Source organism: Notolabrus celidotus, chromosome 14 (assembly GCF_009762535.1).
Source record: "Notolabrus celidotus isolate fNotCel1 chromosome 14, fNotCel1.pri, whole genome shotgun sequence".
In the NCBI taxonomy this organism is placed as follows: domain Eukaryota; kingdom Metazoa; phylum Chordata; class Actinopteri; order Labriformes; family Labridae; genus Notolabrus; species Notolabrus celidotus.
Window position 1 is genome coordinate 9,663,840 of NC_048285.1, and position 22,460 is coordinate 9,686,299.

At 42.0% G+C, this 22,460-nt stretch overlaps 1 protein-coding gene across 7 annotated transcripts in view; it reads left to right on the plus strand.

Moving 5' to 3' along the window:
- Window positions 1-22,313, plus strand: part of fli1 (Fli-1 proto-oncogene, ETS transcription factor) — a 32,546-nt gene extending 10,233 nt beyond the window's left edge. For 2 of the 7 annotated variants that reach the window (XM_034701405.1, XM_034701407.1), the window contains 8 exons: window positions 716-927; window positions 1,232-1,389; window positions 2,437-2,640; window positions 9,755-9,823; window positions 17,600-17,659; window positions 18,022-18,081; window positions 18,772-18,819; window positions 19,006-22,313. In XM_034701405.1, coding sequence (XP_034557296.1) covers window positions 716-927; window positions 1,232-1,389; window positions 2,437-2,640; window positions 9,755-9,823; window positions 17,600-17,659; window positions 18,022-18,081; window positions 18,772-18,819; window positions 19,006-19,535 — 1,341 coding nt within the window. In that variant the 3' untranslated portion in view covers window positions 19,536-22,313. The remainder of the gene's footprint in view (window positions 1-715; window positions 928-1,231; window positions 1,390-2,436; window positions 2,641-9,754; window positions 9,824-17,599; window positions 17,660-18,021; window positions 18,082-18,771; window positions 18,820-19,005) is intronic. The other 5 variants (XM_034701406.1, XM_034701408.1, XM_034701409.1 and 2 more) reach the window with 4 other exon arrangements.
- The last annotated feature ends 147 nt before the right edge of the window (window positions 22,314-22,460 follow it).

A 22,460-nucleotide genomic window follows, 5' to 3' on the forward strand; every position in this document is an offset into this window, starting at 1 on the left:
TACAACTCTGTCTTACTCCACTTTGGGCTTGATTGAAGTCATCCTAACATCAACAGGAAGCTAAAGTTGCTACATGGGCTGTGTACACAAACTACTGTGGATGCCAGACTGCGATATGACCAATAACTGCACGTAATTGCTGTAAACAAAAATACACAAGAGAATTCAAATATGATATCACAAGATTCTGGTATGTGTCAAACGAGAGACCTGTTTACTCATCAAGGGTTAGATGAGAAGATTTATACCGCTCTTTTATTTGTCTGTTACATATTGAGCTACAGGTTAGCATAGCATAGAGAGGCAGAGTGAAGCAGCTAGCTGCCATGTATAATTTCTTTGATATGTAACAGTATTTAAAGTTAACTGCCAAGCAACCAAACAAATACCAACTCTTTAATTCAGTGTCTGTGAACAAAAGTCTACAACCAGGTAATTTGTAGAGATGTTCGTTAGTTGTTAGATTTGGAAGGGGTTAGGTAACCTGTTTTATTCCCCATCCAGGTGTAATGCTAAGCTAAGCTAACAAGTAGAATTTTGTAGTTTCATTTACAGGAGAATTGCTCAACAATACTTCCAATATTATCATTTTGCTCTCTGCAAAACAAGTTAGTTACCATATTTGTCAAGTATATCAATGTGCCTATTTAAGTGTGTTATTATTTAATTCTCAGTTACCAAATACATACCAAATGTGTGTTTTCTCCATCCACAGGAGGCGCTATCAGTGGTAAGTGAAGACCAGTCCTTATTTGAGCCTCCGTACGCTGCTGCTGCCCCTCTCCCCAAAACAGAAATGACTGCATCTGGCACACAGGACTACGGCCAGACCCACAAAATCAACCCCTTACCTCCACAGCAGGAGTGGATCAACCAGCCAGTGCGGGTCAACGTCAAGCGAGAATATGAGCACATGAATGGATCCAGGTAGGAATGACAACCATGTCCTGTGTCTTATTTGTTGTGGGCTTCATTTTTAAATAAGTGTAAGTGTATCTTATAAATAAGTGTATCTGTAGCTTTATGTGAAAATGTACATAACTAAGGTTGCTTTTACTTGCCTTTTTTGACTACAATTACTGTTAACTTTTTGCTTTTAATCTTGTGGCCATGGCAAGTTTAGAGCTAAAAAATATTGTGCCAAAGTCAGTGCCTGGGAAAGATAAAACAACACCAAATGCATCAGCTGATAATATTTCCACAACTTTCTTCTTTGTGTGTATTTATGTAGCAGGGAGTCTCCAGTAGACTGCAGTGTTGGTAAATGTAATAAGCTGGTGGGGAGTAATGACACTTCATCTCAGATGAACTATGGAAACTACATGGACGAGAAGAATGCCCCTCCCCCAAACATGACCACCAATGAGCGGAGAGTCATTGTACCTGCAGGTGAGAATAACTTTTTCAACAATATGCTTGAATGTGTAGTCATAAAACCTGTAAACCTGTATCAGTGTATTCATTGAAAGAAAATGCCCCTGGTTTTTTTTCCATGCTGCCATTGTGATTAGAGATATTGTTACTCTGCTTTTGGGTATAATTTTGGAAAGCTGTAAATGTTTTATGGGTCTCATTTCTATTTAGCTGGTTCATTGGGTAAACCATTGTTCCAGTGTTTTATGCCACTCGTGGGAGCACAAATGAGTTTGTGCAGGTAGAGATGTGCTAGTTTTCCAGACCTATATGATTTTTAATGGTTTAACAAATATGATCTTTCAGTATGTAAAATCAGATAGTTCAGGGAGTAACAAGTGCAGCTTTAGCCGTACAAAAACAAATTTGAATGTCTAAGTTGATTATGTTGTTACACTTCAGCCAGAAAGCCAGAGAGAATCACTGTATTTTCCCATGATTAAGAACATGTGATGTATCAAAATGAAAGGCAGCCTTGGTACATTTTCCATTTTAAAGGCTATTGAAATGTTATTGCTAAACTGAGGCAAACGGCCACTCATCTACTAACCTAATAGTAGCTAAACATGGACGCCACTCCTTAACCACAAGTGGTAAGTTTGGGGTTTTGGTTTCCAAATGTGCTGCACTATGTATCAGGCTTAGGTCAGGTACTCACAAATACTGTGTTTATGCTGATTCTTAAACGGGGTGGTTTGAAATGTGTTGCGAAGGTCTAGAAATAACAAGAAAGGATTTCAGCGTCAATTCTACTTTGTGGAAGATATTCCCTTGAAACCTTATATGACTCATCTCCCTCATGCTAACCCTGTCCATGTGATAAAAATAAAACAAAGAATATTTACAACTTTCTGAACAAGGTCTGCTACTGATATAAAACTCTGTTTCCAATTTGTTCATTTCTCCCCTGTACTTACCTTTCCAGATATGAGGCTCTTCCAACTGTCAAAGAGTCTGTCCAGAAACAACTGTGCAATGTAGTCAAACTTCCTCTCTCTCTCTTCTTCTTCTGTCCACCTGTAGACCCATCTTTGTGGTCCCAGGACCACGTGCGCCAGTGGCTTGAGTGGGCGATCAAAGAGTATGGCCTGTTAGAGATTGACACAGCCATGTTTCAGAACACAGACGGCAAAGAGCTCTGCAAGATGGGCAAGGACGACTTCCTCCGGCTCACCACCATGTACAACGCCGAAGTGCTTCTCTCTCATCTCAATTACCTCAGGGAAAGTGAGTACTATCAATCAAATATTGGAAAAAAATTGAAGTGAAAACAGACACAAATGTAGAGAATATTTAAGATATTTCCACAACATGAGGAAGTAATAGCACAGCTATTCTGGCATTCCCGCTTTACATCTTGCTTGTTTGTTCTGGAAGTAAAGTTTTCTTTGGCATCTGATTTTTCCCAAGAATGTAAGCGAAAATCAACATTCAAAACACAAGCCTCTTTTCATACACTTGTTTTTGTTTCTGGATGAAAAGTGAACCAAAAAAAAAAGCCAAACCAAAGCAGTGACACTTTTTGTGTCACCACACTGTTCTCATATTTCCATCAATTAACAGTGATACTGCTTTTACTGGAAACTCATTTCTCCATAATGGCAGCCCAGTATTAAGCAGGGCTCTGGAAACCAAGAAGGTTCTTTCCAGTCTCGAGATAACCATCGACTGCATCCCCCACTTGACTTTGCAGCGCCTTATTCCACATGGTCCTGAAAGATGAAGGCCAGGTGCATTGCCTCAGGAATCACGCTAGGCTTTTTGTCTTCAGCACGGCAAAGAAAGTTGATCTGCAATTTGCAATGGAGGCAACTAAATTTGAAGCTCTAACCTTTGAAGAGTTCCTGGATGCGATCCGGGTTCATATGTTTTGGCGGGGGAACTAAGCCGTTTTCTGAGGCAGTATGCAAATGATGTTTTAATATAAGATGTAACATCTGGCATGGCTGTTGGTTCGAATACACAGTGATGTCTGGTTCCTACAATAGTTACCCACTGTCCTCTGTAAGAATAAGATCATAAATGTTGTTATTGTCAGAGGAGATAGAAGAGTTTTTTCCTGAATTCTTCACATTCTGTGCTTTAAAACTGTGAGAGCTACTTCTGCTGTGGCTGCAGGATATCATGACACCACGTTGGGTGGAGTGACTGATGGCTCAACTAAATTTAACATTACTCCCAAAAAACTGCGATGGGCCTCAGTGTGATGTAATGGGAACTGTATTTTGTGGGTGTCAACAGTTTTCTCTATGCACAGCGTCTGGGCAAAGAGAGATGCTTGTCATGAGTATAACAGCCTCATTGTGCAGCACTGCAGCGGGTGGATCTGTCTGACCGCCACTGGGCACACTCCGCAGAGCAGTTTTCATTACGGCCACTGGCTGCGGGACTTAGCCACGGCTTAGGCGTGCTGCACCGCGACTTTGCCCAGCGCTGCCCTTTTTTTGATTTAGACCTTGTGTGTTTTGGAGACAGAAGAGATGTCTCGGGAATCCTCTCCACTTGCCAGTTGAAATTGCTTTGGATCGGTTCCCGACAATCAAAAAGATGAATGCGCCCGTCCCATGCCTGGACTGACTGACCTGTTTTAGGGCAGCTCTCTGAGAAGCAGGCAGTGTGTATTATTGACATTGGGAGCCTAAGGGCAAGAGGAACCATGTTAGTAAATGAATGTCTGAGGAAGACTGAGAGGGAGGAGGAAGAGGAGGAGGGTGGAGGCTTAATGTAGACCCTGCAGGCCTGATGATTTGGAAACTGAAGCCGTTCTCTTTTCCCCCCGCAGCACAAACAAACACAATCACAGACAAGGAGTAACCCCATCCAGAAAATAGACCTCTGGCTTCACTCACGAGCGCTGGAGCTTTGCCGAGCTTCCAGAATACAGAAACAGGGAAAGGAGGAAAGACTGGGCCAAGCCCTGGAAGTGTTAGCGATCTCAGGTCGTGTGATGTCCTCCTCCAATCTCATTTGCCAATCTTTCACACTTTACCCCCAATCCTCCAAAAATTGGATGGTTCAAGTGGGTAAGGCAGCATTTCATGCACATCTGTGTGCATCATGTGTGCCTTTTGTTCTGTTTATTGAACCTTTGATTAACATTCCTCAAAGTCATTAAGCTCTGTATGTACACTCGGCACGGGGCAAGGACACGCTTCCCCACCCTACAGCCATACGATAACAAAACATTCCTGCCACGTCATGTGCAGAAATATCATGCAGACACCCACACTGGTGCAACCGCTGGCACAATCTGAACATCTGTCTGGCTGCTCAGCTGCTTGCAGTAACAAGGGTAGTTGCCCATGCATTATTTTGGCCTCATTGTTGGTCACTTATCCAGATTTTTATAAGTAATGGCTGCCCGCACCCCAATGTGCTTTCAATTTGGAATGCAATTTGAGAATTTGTTCAAATTAGTCTGTCAAGGAGGGACCGCGGACTGTTTGCTTTATCGCACCCATGTAGGTCGGTTTGATACCACATGTGCTGGAATAGGAGCAGAGCAAAACCTCAGACAACGAAAGTCTGTATCCTCTGACAGAGAGATGCAAGAAGAGAGAGGGGGAATGAGAGGGAGGAGGGCATAAATGAGTCAGACGGGGGACAACTTAGAACAAATATACTAAGGATCTAAAATAACAACTGCAGAAATTGGATGAAGAAACGTGTCCTTGACAGATATATTTTACAGTAGTTATTTGAGGACAAGAGCACGAGGGTGTGAGCAGATGAAACAGTTCTGGTGGGCGAGTGTGAGCTAGAAAAATGAACTTGAGTTAAGGGCTGGACTATTTTAAAGAGTTGTGAGGAAATTGTCTGAGGTGGTCATGATTGAGTGCTGTTGGAGAACAGCAATAGTTCTGTTTCCCAGCTGTCGTTGTTGCTTGTGTGTCTGGGTGGATTTACAGCGAGGGAGTCAAGACAGAAAAGAGAAAGAGAGAGAGAGTGATAAGTCTGGGCTCCTGCAGTACTTGCAGCTCGCTTCAGAGTGGGGGACATTCTCGAGCCCTCAATAGTTTATACAGACCATAAACATCTGGGCTCGAAGGCTGAGTAGGGAAAAAGGAGGTCTGGAGAGCCCTGCCTCTCACTCTCTCTCCTCCTTCTCCCCTCACAACATTTTTATTGAGCTCCCCTTGCATTAGTTCTTTCTATTGGCAGATTATCACTGGTGCAGAGGGGCTCAGCAGTCTGGCTGTGCGCCCTTTGCTGTTAGCTGTCTGCTGTTAGCCACCATTACAGAGCAGTTTGTGGCTGCTCACTTGACTGCTGGGGTGCAGACACATCGTGCTACAGGAATTTATGTACATATCACATTAGCATAAGTGGAGGTGGATAATAAGCAGTTGCTATTCATGTAAACAGTGAGATGAGCTCAGCTGTAATTTAAGCTTGCTGCTTAGAGGTCTATTATACTTGTACTTGCAGCCCAGATGCCAGTTAAAAATGATAATTTGGGTCAATTTTGCAAAAGCTTGGAATTCTGTCAGTGATGTTTTGTGTGTGTGTGTGTGTGTGTGTGTGTGTGTGTGTGTGTGTGTGTGTGTGTGTGTGTGTGTGTGTGTGTGTGTGTGTGTGTGTGTGTGTGTGTGTGTTGAGCAGGAAGGGAGGGGAGGGGGGTCAACCAAAAAGCAAGGGTTGAATTATTTTCTACAGTACCTGGCATCCCTATGGTTAAATGAATTTTGGTGCTGTTATGGTGCCAGTACACCCCAACAAAAGTTCTTGCCAGATGCTTGGACTTCCAAACCTCATGATCCGATTGGTTAGGTAATGCCGCATTTAAACTTTTTCCTATCACCTCAGAACTTTCTGAGTGCAGACATTTAAGCTGAGACCTTTTAAATAGTGTGGTTCCAAAGGATAAAAGAATCACCAAAACAGTGTTCTTGCTATCTTCTTCATGTGGACTGTGAGTGGTGTTTTGCAATTCGTTTTGTGTCATCATACCTGTGAACGCATAGTTCATGCTGTAGCGCAGGTGTGATGTGCATTTGAATTACATGTGATTTTGTGGGCCGGAAAATGACTGTTACTTTGTCTCATGCAAGTTTTTGTGTCCCAGCTAAGGAGGACGGCATAATAATGAGACAGCTCTTTTTAAGATTAGATTGTAAATTCAACACATTGCTGATGTTAATCTCAGTCTCACTGTCTCTGACCTTTTGGTTGATTAGTTTGCTATCCAACCAGGAGTTCATTGAAGGGTGGATAATAGTTGCGCCTCCAGCTGATAGACAGGTGCAATACATGTTTAGGGAGACCGTATTTTCAAACCTCCAATTGTGACACTTTTAATTTTTACTGCAAACCCACATGTATGGGCTCATGGTGCTATTACATTTGCCTCAGCAGACAAAAAATCATGTCTCCCATGATCAACCAATCTGCCTTCTGCAACTCAGTATAGCATCAGTCCATTGAACGAAAGCTTTGATTGTGCTTCACAAGCCTGGGCAGCCTGTTTAAAGTGATTGTCACCAACATTTGTCTCATTGAAGCAGGTTGCAACAGTGCTATTTCCAGTTTGTACCCACTGTTTGTGTTTACTGGTTTTAATACAGCTTTGTATGTCAGCATTTCCATTGTAGGCAACTGAAAATGGACACCAACTGTGGATGTTAACTGTGGTACTTTTTGAAGGAAGTTGAATCTCTTATCCTGGAGCTCTTTGAAAAATGCTGACTTCCTTTTTGGCATGGCAGTTAGCCTACCTGAGTTTCTGCTGTCAGTATGATAAGCTGGGCAAGCTATGCAACAGGAGCCCATTGATATATTGGTATTATAGATATTTGTTGGAACACGGGACACAGAGCTTGATAATGGGAAGATCCCGGTCCAACTGGGGCGTGTGGTGACCCTATACATGTTAGCTTGGTGTGGTTGATGTTAGCCTTTCCTAAAACAGGAGAAATAAGACCTCTTTAAGTAACTGCACAGCACAAGTGTTGGATATAAGCCCAGAGTGAAAATAGCATCTTCCCAGTATGTTTAAACTGAGTATTTCCACTGATTAAGGAGGACAACGCTCACAGCTCACATGGTAGAATTCAACATCAGGGTCAAGTTGCATAATGCTGAAAACTAGACAAAAGTCTCGTGAAATATCTGATTTCATTGCTGTTTTTGCTCAGATATTGGCATTCGAGCTTGATCATTAAAATATTGTATACTTGCCTAGTATTCATACATGTGAGGAATTGATTACATTTTTAAAACATTTGACAAACACTGCAAACAATGTCGTTTAGCCATTTGGGGCATCAAGAGTTTTGGAAGGCACCACCTAATTGTCTCTGAAGTTTTGAGAGCTTATTGGATATTTCTCAAAGAGGCTGGTATGAAATGAGCTACACATTCCAGCATTATCCTATAGAGCTGAAATGATGACTTACTGTTGGCTGGAGCCCATCTGGCCCCCTCGAGGTGGCAAGATGCCCAAAAACAGGGTGACTGGAACCCTCAGTTTGTTGACAAAGCTCAGACCACATGTTTGAGGCAACAGTATCACATAGCTTTACAGAATAAACAGCTGGGGCCTGATGGAGGTCAATCACGATGCTGAACAAGCTGTCCAAGATCTCTGTCAATATTAAGGGGGTGCCAAATTGAAGGACAGGGCTTCTTTTTTTGAAAGACCTATCAGTCATAAGAGGAAGAGAAAAGAAAATTGTTTGTGAATGTTATGTAATCAAGCAGACTGTGAGCAGATGTGACTGGAAGGAAAGAAAGAGCGAGGGTCTTAAAGGCTGAACACTGGCCAGTGCTCCCACTGTGCTGTCAGATTACTGGGATGTGTTTGTTTTCTGAGAGAGGGAAGAAGCCGTCCAAATAAATAGGCAGCACGACCGGGACCCCCTCCACTAAACAGTCAGCTGTGTCCCTCTCTCCCTCGCAGACTTGCTCTCACTCTCTCCCGTACAGCAGTCCTGAATTTCTCTGCGGGGTGGTTTGAGGTTTTCTCAGCAATGCTGCCTGTTTGCCTGTCTGGGTCAGCCCACATATGTGGCACACAGTAGGAAAAGGGTTAATGGCCCCCTTCCTCCTCCCTTCTCTCCCTCCCCTTCTTTTTTTTCAGTCTGTCCATCTTTCTCTTACACTTTCTGGTTCATTCCAAAGATGGCATTTTGGTGGCCCGTTTGCCCCCGTGCGCTTAAACTCTGTGTGTGGAATTATTTTTGTACGGGGAGCTGCGTTTGATTGCTGTGCAGGGACCCAGCTTCATACAATGGCTCCCCTGTTCAGAGGCCCCCAGGTTTCTAAACTAGACCCAGAGCCTTGGGGGTGCCGTGGAGTAGGTAGGACTGGGAGGGGTGGGGTGTTGGGAGGTTAGAATACATTTGCGGAGCACCCCTTTCCCCCCTCCAGCCACCCCCTAAAAAAACAGACCCCTAGTCTGCCACCATGGGCCCCTTACCCCCTGTCCTTCCAGCAGTGCAGTCGGTTAGATCCTGAAATCTCAAGCCAAGCACATCACAAATCTTACTTTGCTTTTGACTGTTTTTTTCTTCTTCACATGATCCCATTCAGAAAATATATCTTCCCGACTCAGCAGCTTTCTGTAGCCATCGTAGTGCTAAATCTTAACACTCCCCACGTAGTAGCTGCTCTTGTGTTTTCTCTGTGCATTTTTGGCTCTGTTTTTCCACTCGCTGATTTATGCCTGGGGGCAGCTAAAATTAAGAGAGCATTTTGGTGCCGCCCAGGGTGCCTGTGTAAGTGCAGGAATGCAGTGCCGAGTTCTGCTCCATAAGGTGAAATGAATAGGCAACCATATGCAGACTCTTGCCTCCCTGACTTTATTATTCAAGAGTAAGAATTGCAGTTAAAACACTGACGGGCTCCAGGGTTTTTCCTGCATTTAAAGGACTGTCTGTGTTCTGGATCTACTTTATTTGGGACTAAATCTATATGACATGAATTATAATGGTATACTGAGACTATATTTTTAGGTTAAAGCAGGAACACAATTCAAGAAATGAAAAGGGCTCTGTAGTACCGAGTCACAGTAAATGAGCTGAACCTTCTACTGCCACCTGCTGGCTCTTAATACCCTGTGAGCTTTTTGTCACACAGTGCTCAGGATTACACTGGCATACAGTAAAAGAACAATGATCAGTTTTAAACATTGCATGATGTGAAATATTAATAATAATAATAAAAGCATTAAACATAGCATGTTACTCATAGCATGACTCACAGGATGCTCCTATTTTGAGATTTATTTAATAAGCATTTCTTAACGAGGTTGTCATGGACTAGTTTATGATCAGTCATATAAATGTTTAAAAATTAGATTTTTTTGTCTCACCACGCTCTCTTTTGTCTCATTGTATTACAGGTAGCTCATCGTTATCCTACAACACACCATCTCACACAGACCCATCCCCACGCCTGGCCGCCAAAGAGGGTAGGGACACGTTTTATTAAAAATGTTCTGAGGGATATCCTGATATCTCTGTGTACTTTGCACTGTTGTAACCGTTTTATATCAAGATGCGAGGTGAGATTTTTAGGCCTCATAAGATAAAGAACAGAATGAAAGACAAACAGAGTAGGAATCTGCGATAAACCATAAAAATGTTTCGTCTAATTCACAGTACCTGCAAGAATCAGACGCTCAGATACAAACAGAAACACAGACCACTCACACAAAACCAAACCACAGGCACTGATGCCCCTGACAACGCTCTGTGCAGGTGCACCTTTTATGATTCCAAAAACAATATGAGCCAAGCAGCCCTCTTTTTTTTTACTCAGATCTGCTGCCTGTGAGCGTACATAAAAGCTCCAAAGTGTTCTAACAGCAGAAACATATTAACAAGAAGACAAAAGCAGTGTGTTGATCAGATCTTTCAACAACAGCAGGGGTGAGAACAGAAGGTGAATGTGGCGATCCTGGAAGAGAAGCAGGGCGTAAGGCCTGTGAATGGGGTTGTTTGTTAGAGAGAGACACACATCATAGACAGGTGCTGCAGAAACAATGTGGATGGCAAACATGGCCGAGAGACGGATCGACTTTTTCAGGCCAGACTGGAGTTAAAAGGAGAGTGTGTTTGTGGTACTCCACAGTGTATGTGGTGAATGAATGGCAAAGGGAAAACAACCCTACAGTAAAAGATCAGAGGACTTTTATCATTGTGACGAACTTGCAGCTTCATATTTTACCCTTTTTAAACATATTGCATGTATTTTGCAGTTTGCTGTTTGAAAAGATCACTGTTAACCACATTAGTCTTTAACCTTATTCACATATGCTGAGTGTTGGCGAGGGAATATATATTTGATCCATCATTTGTTACACATTTTAGATATTTTTTAATCTCATCTCAAAAAGAAGACTTATTTTTATTAATACATGTTTATTAGCCTCAATTATCTCATTTATATCAGATACAATTAAACTCTAATACAAAAATTAAATATCAGCATTTTCTTAATTTTGGTCGGTTCATTTTTTAATTCTGTATTCTTTAAAGAAAATGACTGGTGTTTTGTTTAAAGAAGAAATTAACACTTTGTGATGCGGTTTGGAAGAAAAGTTCATGTATTGTCATGTTTTTATGGTATGTATATTTGTTTTGGATGAATGTTAGTGTTAAAGTCACATGGAGATGGGGTTTTGTCTGTTCTCTGTCATGTGAGAAGCTAGTTGTTTAAGTTTTCTGGATACAAAGATTTGAGACTGAGAAATCCAAAGTAAAGTAGAGATGCAACAGTCAAATGAGGCCAGCGGTAGCATTGGTAGCGATGCGAGAAAAAAAAAACTAGAGCTGAGTTTCTAAGAACAACGCCCACAGCAGCTCAGGATGATTGTCTTTTTCCTCTGGATACCTTTTCACTCTACAAACATTGTTTTTGCTGACACAACCCGACTCGCTGAATGCTGCCCGGCGTATCTCTTCAAAAAAACGCGACACATCCTTTACATCGGCTATATGGTGTCACCACCAGAGACGGGGAGAAAGGACTGCAATAACAGTGATAGCCTCGCTCACAGGATGAGGGGCCCTATCAAGGCAGGCTGAGAGGAAACACTAGGTCTGATAAGTGTCCAAGAATGCCCTCTGCCTCTCTCTATCGGCCCCAGTGGTGTGCATTAGCAGGCTGTGTACTTGTTCTCGCCCTGCTTCAATACCAATAGAGCAATGGGCAGGCCAGATAAGATTCTGCTCAGTCACCCCCGACCCTGGTCTTCCTGGTTCTCAGCGCCAGGTATTTAGACTGGCAGGAATAGAGGGTCACTCCCTTCAACAGCATTTCCCTTTCACAAGAGGTGACTTCTATTATGGGCTTCAGTAACACCGTGAGTGCTTCTTACTGTGTCCTGTGATCCCAGCTGATCTGCAGCCTCTGGTTTAGAGACTCAAACAGACTCAAAAGTTATGAAATCAAACTAAGTTATTAGACTGATTACATTTTAACTCACTGCTAGTAATGCTAATAGATTTGACATTAAAAATGCCCCTTTTAGTTTGACTAGAATTTTTAATCAAAATCGTAGTCTGGACTTTGTGGTTCAACAATAAAAAGAAGTCTTTCTGCAGGAGAATCCTTTATCGACCTTTTCCCAGAGCAACATTGCCAGATGTTCAAGTTCTTATTGCCTTCAGAGAACAGTCAAATACCATTCAGGCTCTTTGGGGTAGAGTAAGCACGAGCATGCAGCAGGAGACAACCCTTAATCTGCTCCAGACTCGGTGGTGTAAAATGCAATGTTATGAATAAAAGAGAGCATATAAAACACGGAATGCAGCAGCTATGAAAGAGAGTGTGTGTGTGTGTGTGTGTGTGTGTGTGTGTGTGTGTGTGTGTGTGTGTGTGTGTGTGTGTGTGTGTGTGTGTGTGTGTCTAACGTCTGTGTCTACAATATGCCTGTGGATAGGCTTTGTGTAGGTGGAATCCTAAATGCTTCAGTGTAGCATCTGTTACCCTCTGAATTTAAATGTGAGTGCATATGGTGAAAAGTTTGTATATTGTGCGTTGAATTTGTTTTTCCGTGTTTGGGTGTTGAGTTTGTTTAGAGTCTGTTTTTTTTTCCTTGGTGACTTTTTTGTACCTTTGTCAAGTTTTAGCTTCTGTTTGTGTCGCTGCTATGACATTTTGGAATTTTATAATTTGAAGCAAGGACACTCATATTCTCCGCTGCTTTTTTTTCCACCTCTGTGAATGAGAAAAGATGATGATGATGATTCACCTCTGTGAATATATTTATTTTGCTGCCACGTCAAACTGGCGGCTTGACTTGGATTGTCGTAGCAGTGTCACATTTATGCATTTAAAATTAAATTTCAAGAAGAAATCGAAGGTGCAACATCCTCTTTATAATGCAACCAATAAATTAGCATCTAGCGCTAACTTTGCATGTAGCTTGTGCTCTTTTTTATGAATGAATGTATCTGCAGGCGTGTTTCTGTGTCCGCTTCCTCTGTAGGGGTTATTCAGGTGCACCCACTGTTTCCCCACTAACTCTTGTTTTTTTGTCATAATTCCTCTTCTCTTCTGGCTCCTTCCTCACACAAACGGCTTTTTAAGCACCTGCATTATGGGTACTAAAAAAAGTTGACTCTGTCTGGGTCTCTCTCCTTGGCTCAGACTCCAGGTTAAAAACAGTGCATGACACGATAATCGCCTTCCCTCTCTCTAGCCACCCTCTGTGCTCCGTTGTTCTTTCTCTCCCACTCTATCTAGCTCTCTCTTTTGCTGTCTGCCTCTCTCTCCCGCTCTGTCTAGCACTCAGGCCTTGTTTTGACTAACTGGTCCTGCAGTCAAAGTCTCCCAGGAGCATGCACCACACCCCAGACCAGAGTGGAAACTGGCTCAAGTCGCAGTCAGAGCAAGGCCTGGAAAAATGAAGGAGGGGGGAGAGTGGGGGGGCTGGGGAAGAGGCAGCTCTGTGTGCACATTCAGGTCTGTGTCTGTGTTTGTATGGCTGGCTTGCCCCAAGAACCCCCGACCACTTGGGCTTTGTACATTTTACCTCTGCCGCTGCTTCTTTATTCTCCACCTTCGCTCAAACGTCCCTGCTTTTCACTCACTCCACTTAACCTCAGAGCTGAGTGATAATATTAGCAAAAGTTATAATTGTCTCTATTTTGCTTGCATGCTGTTGTTTTGGTAGTAAATGTCATACTCTGCTCATAGCCCCGCCACAGGTATCTTAAAAGGTAGAGGAGTCTATTTAGCTGGGCATCTCATGCAGCTCATACCAGACGGTAGCAGAGTTTGATGCCATTATTTTCTTTTCAAATTCCAATGTTGTGTTTCGTCTGACTCTTTTTTTCTGGTTACTTTTCTTCCCCCTTCCTTACGTTTCTTCTTCTCCTCTCTCTTTCTCAGTCCTTTTAATGCTTCAAGTCACTCTACCTCCATCTTTCCCCACTCTACTTCTCAATGAAATCGCTCTCTCTGTCTGTGCCTCCTTTACATTCTGTCTCATTCCTCTTTTTGCTTCTCCCCCATCATCCCCTCTCCTCTCCTCTCCTGTTTGTTACCCCCCTCTTTGCAAAAAATGGAGGTAGCCCTGATGTGTTTTTTGGGGTGGTGGGGAGTGAACGAGGGGGAGGTGGGCTGGCGGTGAGAAGAGGGGAAAAAAGGGCCAGTAAAACAAAGAGAGGTTGTCTGCAAGCGAGGCAGGCAGGAAACGCAAGTCTCCCAGGACTCTCCCCCAGTCGCTGCTCCTTGGCTATCCTGCCGGCCCACACCAGATTGAACCTGACAGCACCGCTGAGCCACGGCAGCCCGTCTGTTATTTGTCCCTTTTCTTCCTCTTTTTGTCTTAAATCATATTACTCTGTCCTTTTTTCATTTGTCTGATCATATTCTAATTTATACACTTTTTTTTTCTGAGCTTCAATCTCATACATTTCATGACTTTGTTCGTGTGTTATTACATTGTCACATTCATCGTCATGCTTTTTTACTCTAAAAGCAACCACAACCGCTCTGGTGATGTGCACAAGGAATGGGTGCTTAGCTTAAAAAAAGTCAGGGGTTAAAAGTTGAGGAGTTGGAGACTGGTGCAGAGATCAAGAGGGCCCTGAGCAGCAGGAAGTGTTTGCATTGGTGGATATCGTGCTTGAAAGAGACGGGAACACAAGGCAACAAAACAGCCTTTGATAGAAGCTCAAGACTCGTAATTGGATTTGAATCGTTTTTTACTTTTTCATCTGCAAATTAAGAAAACAAGTGAAACAATAGCCGCTTTCTTTGGCATGCAGTCTCTGTTTTTGTGTTTGCAAAGACTTTAAAAAAAACTAGAGTTGAGTTTTTCTGCAGGGAGCCACAGTTTAATTCAATATACCTATTAAGTGAAAAGTAGGAACGTCAAGACGTCAACATGTTCTTGTCCACAGGAGGGCAGTATTGTACAGCGTGTAGAGGAGGTTGTTCATGCAGTAGAAGCTGGTGATGAATTAGATGTCACTGAATGTTCCTCTGGAGTGGTTGCAGGAGGTTAAAAGGTCAAGATTGCAACTTTCAATTTCACAGCTTAGTTTTGTTTGTCATTGTGCACTGCGATACATGAAACAACCCATGAAACAACACGGGCATAGAGGGCTATAAATAGGAGGGAGAAGTGTTGTCCTGTAGGGGACAGTAAGTCCAACAACAGTGGTGACTCAGGTCTAACAATCAGCCTCAGCAGCATTTGCTTCCAAAATTTACGAGTGAGATTCAGTAGAAAGGGGGAGAATATGAGCACATATGAGAGGGAGGTGTACTGCAAAGTGACAAGGAAAGTTGATTACATAACTAGGATCACTACTATTTCACAAACCAGATAAATAACCAGATATCACATTTTGAAAGCTCTACTAGTCCTCAGACTTTAAACTCCTCCCCCAGCCTGCAGAAAACCCTGTTATGACTGAAAGAGTGCTTGTTCCTGTCAATCTCAGCAGACGGAGAAACTAAGTAAAGAGCCAGAAACCAAACTCTAAAATGAAGAGTCCGCAGAGTGAGCCCTAAATAATAGAACGGCTTCACCTTCACCTGTAGGTTAAATAGCTCAGACAGCACACTCTGTGCCACCCCCAAAGCTTGCTGCTAACTTGTTATGTTTGCCGGTTCATTTTTGGCCTTGATGACAGGATCCCCAAAACAACAGATTAAAGAAAAAGTTAAAACAGACTCGGTGGAAGTAAGTCAAGAGGGACTTGTCAACATAAAAAAAATGTCCGCAGGCACAAGAAGCATTGCACGGTGTTAAAATTTAAATTCATCTTGTTATTAATTAAAATCCCCGGGTACTTGTCGTTCCCTTCAAAGTCTTCCACTTGTCCCATGATACTGCCGAGTAGCTGAGGGCTGTAGCTCAAAATCGATACAGTTGGCCAAGTTTTCATCATGTGTAGTCATAGAAATACCCTGTCAAGTATAAATGAATGATGTATGTATTTAAAGAAGGCAGGTCTACAGCTGATTTCAATAGCATTGAGAGTGCCAGAATAAACGGGAAACTTCCAAACGTATTTGCTCAGGCAGTCGCTCATATTCACATTACATTTTTTCCATGTACACAATATAGAGGAGAAGTAAAAAAGACATATCCTCCTGTACGTATGGATTCCCCCTCACTCTCTGAGTTCTGTTAGATAAGCACATCAAGGAACAGCCATACCACTCTTAAGAAAGGCTCCTAAAAAGTTTTATCTGTGGTAACCTTTTCTATCAACTTAACTTACATCCAGAGTTGAGACGAGAATCTGTACCGTCACTTTACTGGTACAATGACTGTTAGCGTATGCTTGCAGGTTACATAAATACACTGGTTAAAACAAAGTTGTGAATAATTTAAAAATGCATAAATATTCATGTCTGAAAGACAAGCACCTACGCACACAAACACACTCACTTATTAAATTTAATGTATGGAATCAGCACACTCTGAAACAGCAGAAACTGGTAATTCAAATGATCTATGAAGGTCATTTTTGCTGTGTTTTGTTGGGAAAAGAAAAATAAAGTACACAGTAAGCTTTTACCATGTCGAAGGCAATGTCCCAATGCTCCTTATAAGCCGCCTCATAGGTCATTTTACACCGACCAGTTGCTGACCTAGTACATCAAACAAGTCAGTGTCCACTTTGTTGCAGGAAGACTGAGCCTCCCGTTACGATTTTCAAATCTAGGGATTGAAACTGTCAACTTTGATTGTCAGTAAGCCTGCCTCTGAAAAATTCCGCCTCCACTGATGGGAAACAGGATTGCCTCTTGACCTTCTAACAGCTTGCTTATCTCAGCAACAGCCTCTGTCATCACCATTACACCGTCTCTATCCGCTGCCCTATGGGAGAAACACTGCTGACAAAAAGATTTGCAGATCATGATAACCCTGTGAAAAGCATGTTGCACACAACACAGACTGTAAAGCATATCTGGCCACAGTGCGCATCATGTTTCCCTGTATTCTGGCAACCTGTTTGAACTGTTTTAGCCCATAATAATAGAAACCATCAAGAGCACTGGCCAGGTGCACAGTGAGTATACCAGGGTGTTTTGAGACTGTGCCAGGGGGAACGATACATCCTCTGTTTTATCTGTTTGTGTCAGAGTGATTGATTGTCACTGGAAGCAGTCCAGCTTCACACTCAGCCAGGTTTGAACCGCAGACACACAGCAGGTAGCGCCCATACAAACTGGGCCGGTTTGGCTGTTTGTCAAGGTTTTATGAAAGCAGCTTGTGTGGAGAGAAGGATAGGGCTGAATATCACATGCATGTATTGTCTATATGTGTGTCTCTGTTGGACGTTAATTTGCACATGTCCTTTTATTTGCGGTCAGAGTGTTGCAAGCTACTCAACAAACTGTACCCTGTCAATGGTTGTGCCATCAACATTTAAACCATTGCAGTGTGCCAAATAGAAACCATGTAACAATGCCCAGATATCCTGCAAAGAGCACCTTGTACCATGTTCTGATAGATTTATTGATGCCATTTGGCACTGGTCTGCAAGTTTCTGCTGTGGCAGTTGCAGCCATTTATAGGTTAGAACAGAACAAGAAGAGATACATAAATACACTGAATTCTGGTCACGACTGCTGTTTTCTATAGCTTTTTGATGTATTAAAGGATGTGTTTTGAGTGTTACATGCCCATTTACATCAGCCTTTTTCAAAATACAGTAACTGTTAAATGTATTTCACTCATACTTAAACGTTGTCTGTCCTCTGTCTTTGTCAGACCCTTCATATGATGCTGTACGGCGGACAGGATGGTCAAACAACATGCACAGTGGCAAAGGTGAGGAATGCCTTTTTTTGTTTGATCTTGTATTCTTGCAGGGGGTAAAAGAAAACAGCTATATCATTTGTCAATGCTGATCAACATCTAGAGTCTACATCACACTAAAGGCATTTCTAACATTAACAAAGTCTAGACATGTAGTGCAGACTCAGAAGATTACAGCCTGTGTTGTCAGAACATGATCAGACAGTCCAAAGAAGTCTGCCCAGCCACCAACTACTGCCTTATTTGCTTTGGACGTGCATTCATGCTGTGAAGGGTGGTTATCTGTGGTCACACTAATGTTGTCAACCTTTTTCATGTCTCTCTCTCTTTCTTTTTCTCTCTGTCTCTCACTCACTCTCTCTCTCCCTCTGCAGGCTCACCAGTAGTTACCCAGAATGTGACTAAGACCGCAGAGCAGCCCAGAGCTCAGCCAGGTATGAGACTACTGAGAGACTTTCTAGATTAATTTTTCACATTGTCACCACAAAGAAAACAAAGCTAATACTTAAGCAGCAATATTAGCTTCCCTTCATTAAATTCTGCCTGTCACAGGTTTATTTCCTCATCTCTTTTATGGCAATCATTATTTGGTTGTCTGTTTGATTTTGGCAAGACACGTTTACTGTTTATAGTTTTGAATTAAAGTTGGTTGTCGGATACGGGCTCATTTGTAAAAGCTTATGTAAGTGAGCAATATTCAAATGTCATAACGTTATCACAGAAAATCGTAAAAACATGTTAACAAGTGATTCACACGTGCTTTTATAAGGATCATTTGGATTTAGTGTTTTTTCTTACCTCCTATCTAATAGTGTGGTGTGTATTTTCCTGATCAGCTCATTTTAAGGATGTGCAAAGAATAAATATCCAAACTCAGTTCCACAGGACTCTCCCTTTCGGCCAGAGTCTTTGCATTTTTTCATATATTTCATGAAGGGCAGAACACCACAGTACTTTTTACTCTGCTTGAAACATTCTTCAAAGCAAAATTTAACAAGACATCAGCTGTTGCTTGGACACAGTTCATTTTATCAGACCTCTATACTAACAAGTATAGTCAGCATTCCATGTTGTCATAATAGAAACCAGTGTGTAGGCTAACAGAGCTGTCCTTTTGTTCACAGATCCATACCAGATCCTGGGTCCAACCAGTAGTCGCCTCGCCAATCCAGGTAAGATTCTATGCAGGCTTTATAATATCTCTGCAGTGAGGAGGCAGTTGCCATGGAATTTTCAAAAAATGTCCTTTCATGTAGGCCTCACTGATTAGATAATGGGATGTCAAGCTGTGAATGGTAAATAATTGGTTTTTAAATAAATGTTCCTCCATGGTGATCATTCTTTGTGTCCACCATCAGGCTCAGGTCAGATCCAGCTGTGGCAGTTCCTGCTGGAGCTCCTGTCAGACAGCGCCAATGCTGGCTGTATCACCTGGGAGGGAACCAATGGCGAGTTCAAGATGACCGACCCAGATGAGGTGGCGCGACGCTGGGGCGAGCGTAAGAGCAAGCCCAACATGAACTATGACAAGCTGAGCCGCGCACTGCGCTACTACTACGACAAAAATATCATGACGAAGGTGCACGGCAAGCGTTACGCCTACAAGTTCGATTTCCACGGCATCGCTCAGGCGCTGCAGCCGCACCCCACTGAGTCCTCCATGTATAAGTATCCCTCGGACCTAGCCTATGTGCCTTCCTACCATGCCCACCAGCAGAAGGTCAACTTTGTATCCCCACACCCTCAATCCATGCCTGTCACTTCCTCCAACTTCTTTGGACCCACTGCTCCGTACTGGAGCTCGCCCACTGCAGGCATCTATCCCAACCCAAATGTCCCTCGCCACCCTAACACCCATGTGCCGTCCCACCTGGGTAGTTATTACTAAACCTCCCAGTCTGACCTTCACCACCTTCTAAAACCTCCCTGTTCCTCCAACAAAGTCCACATTTGCTGACCTGCACACCCAATGATGCTGAACCAATGAAGACTTTGTTGAAAGAGGCATTAGTCCTCTGAAGAAATTTTGCTCCTACATGAAGGATGATTAAAATGAAGGAGATGTTTTTGTAAGGATCTTTAAACAACTGGATGCTATGGTCCAAAATGGAATACTACTTACCTTTACAAGCGACTGTTTGTTTATATTTTTCAGATATGCATTTGAGTTTCCTGTGCCTTCTCTTCCACCAGAGAAATGCACCTACAAGTGTTCCTACCCAAAATCTTTGCAACCCAAAGCCTATGGCCAGGGTGAGCAACTAAAGTCTGTCTGCCTTCTTGCAATACTACAATACCAGACATGGGCCTTATATTAATGGGTCTCAATCTACATCCTCAGTACTTTATGTACATTATGCTTTAAAGCATCTGTCTTTTCCGCTCTTCAACAGCCTTGTAGGGACCTCTTATTCCCACCACTTCCAGCCTTCTGTTTCCACTGTCTCTGTCTGCTTGTCTGTCCATCTGCATCTTTTTATGTGTGTGTGGAGAGTCTTCTGAAATGCGCTGGACAAGGAGGAGCTCTCAAAGAGATGGACTTTTCTCAGCACTGAATGAAATTTGGCAACTGGAATATGCCATTCACCTTTAATTTATCCTCCAAACTGGAAGGCTAGAGAAGAGTTAAATGCCAGTGAAGGAAGCGCTGTATGTTTTGCTGACCTGGGTCAACCTAGTTACTGAAAATGCTCTCTGTGTGTTGTGTGTGCAGTTCAAGGTGGCTGAGGTGTACAGTTGACTCCACTGTGCAGGGGAAGCTGAGGCAAGATGTAATTGAAGTAATTTGCAACAATAATTCAACCCAGGTCAGATGTTTTCAGGGGGCCACACACTAGGCTATTAAATGTTTGCCATGTTGCCTTTTAGCCATGCTATTTCCAGATGTTTTGTTGCTCGACCATGTCAGTATTAATGTGAATGTCTTCTGGTTTGTGAAACACATGTAAAAGGGATACCCTGCAGCAAAATCAAAATTTGTCAGATGTTTTCATTTTGTTTAAGAAAGAAATAGCTGATTTTTAAAGCCCTGTTTGCTGTACACATCTTAAACCAAACCAAAAAGGGCCTTTTTACAGATGTGATTATGTAGATGTTATCTGCCGAATAAGACTATGTGTTGTTAGGATGTTTTCTTATCGTAAGTGCCTTAAAGTGCAAGGAATGCATCCTGTATTATTACATGTTATAAAGACAAACATATCCTTCACAGTGCCTTAACTGCTGTTTTGTATCGTATGCTTTCTATTCTTAAAGACACAACCTTATTACATCTTAAATTCATAATTACATAATCATCATCTCCTTGCCTCACTAGAAATCTGACATTTTTTGATTTTGAAGTGCATCCTGAATGCAATGACTGCCACACTGTCTCTTCCTCTCTATAGGCCAGTCAGGACCGTAGGTCAGTGCAGAGAGGAGGCCTGGCAGTAAATCATGTTGATGGACAGTCAAGTTGCATTTTACCTGGGCTGGATCCTAGTTTGCAAGCAGCATATGTGTTTGAATGTTAGTGTCTCACTGATCTAAAGCCCAGCCAAATGCACATGAATCTCAAGTCAGGATTTTATCATGTCATAACATATCCATCTTCAGGTGTTCATGGCTGCAAATGTATTCCTTTTATCAATAAATTACTTAGGACTAAGTAGTTTATCGGAGAACAAAACCAACAAAGTTTGACAAGATTAAACAAATAAATCCTCAGATTCGCAAACGCTGTGCGTTTGTCAGACCTATTTTTTACTATTTTATAAGCATCAGACAACTAGGCATTAAAGCAACTTACTGTATAAATTATGCAGAGTTATTTTCATATGTGACACAGTATAAAAAGTCAAGAGAATTAATACGAGTTGACCTCGGTCAAAAATGCAAACCTTTAAAGTCCATTTCTGCTTAGTAGTTTGTTCAGCATTGTAAGCATTTTGATATCTGTACATTTGGGCAATACATGTTACCATTTTGGTTTTTTTTTGTAATTGTTATAAGTTCTGAAATTTGGTTGTGACTTCCGAAGTGACTATATGCACAGAGGGTATTTTCTTATATTTCCAAACCCACAATAGCCTGCTTAAATCATTATCCACAGCCAGGGATTCCTTTACTCTGTATGCAACATGTGTTTATGGTGGATCTTTGCCATTCTGAACACACTTTTGATGCCAAATAGCCCTGGGTGGCTTCTCCTGTTTATTCAAGAATTTCAGGTATTTTATGCAAATGATACAGACATTAATGATATTCACAACCAGCTTCTCCTGAGAGTTTCATGGCTTTAAAAAAAATCAAAGAAAGGGGACGTGTTATTTGTAGCATAAAGAAATTATTCTAATGAACCCTTAGCTTTCATGTTTCACGAGCATTATCAATGGAAAGGGATTCGTGCTACTTCGTATATGCAATGTATTTTGGATATCAAAAATATATATATAAATATATGTGTATAATTTTACAATTAACCAATGTATTATTTTTATTGTCATTTCTGCAATGTATGAAGTATTACCTTTTGAAAAAGGGCTTTTGTATAGGAAAATGTGACAAAATAAATGTTTTTACCTCTCAAGCCTTCTTACTTTGCCTGCTTGTGACTTCATCAGAGCACTTAGACAAATAAAGCATACTTGCTGTTCTTTTACAACTTTGGTTAAGTTGATAAGTTAAATGAATGAGGTTTTCTGTGTATCTTTATTGGAACAGAAAGTCAGTAATTAATAAAATAATCAAGTATTTAGTATTTTCCTGGCACTGAGTTGTATCCTTCTTCCTTCGATTTAAAGATAAAGTGACTGTTACAGTTTGTTTGTGT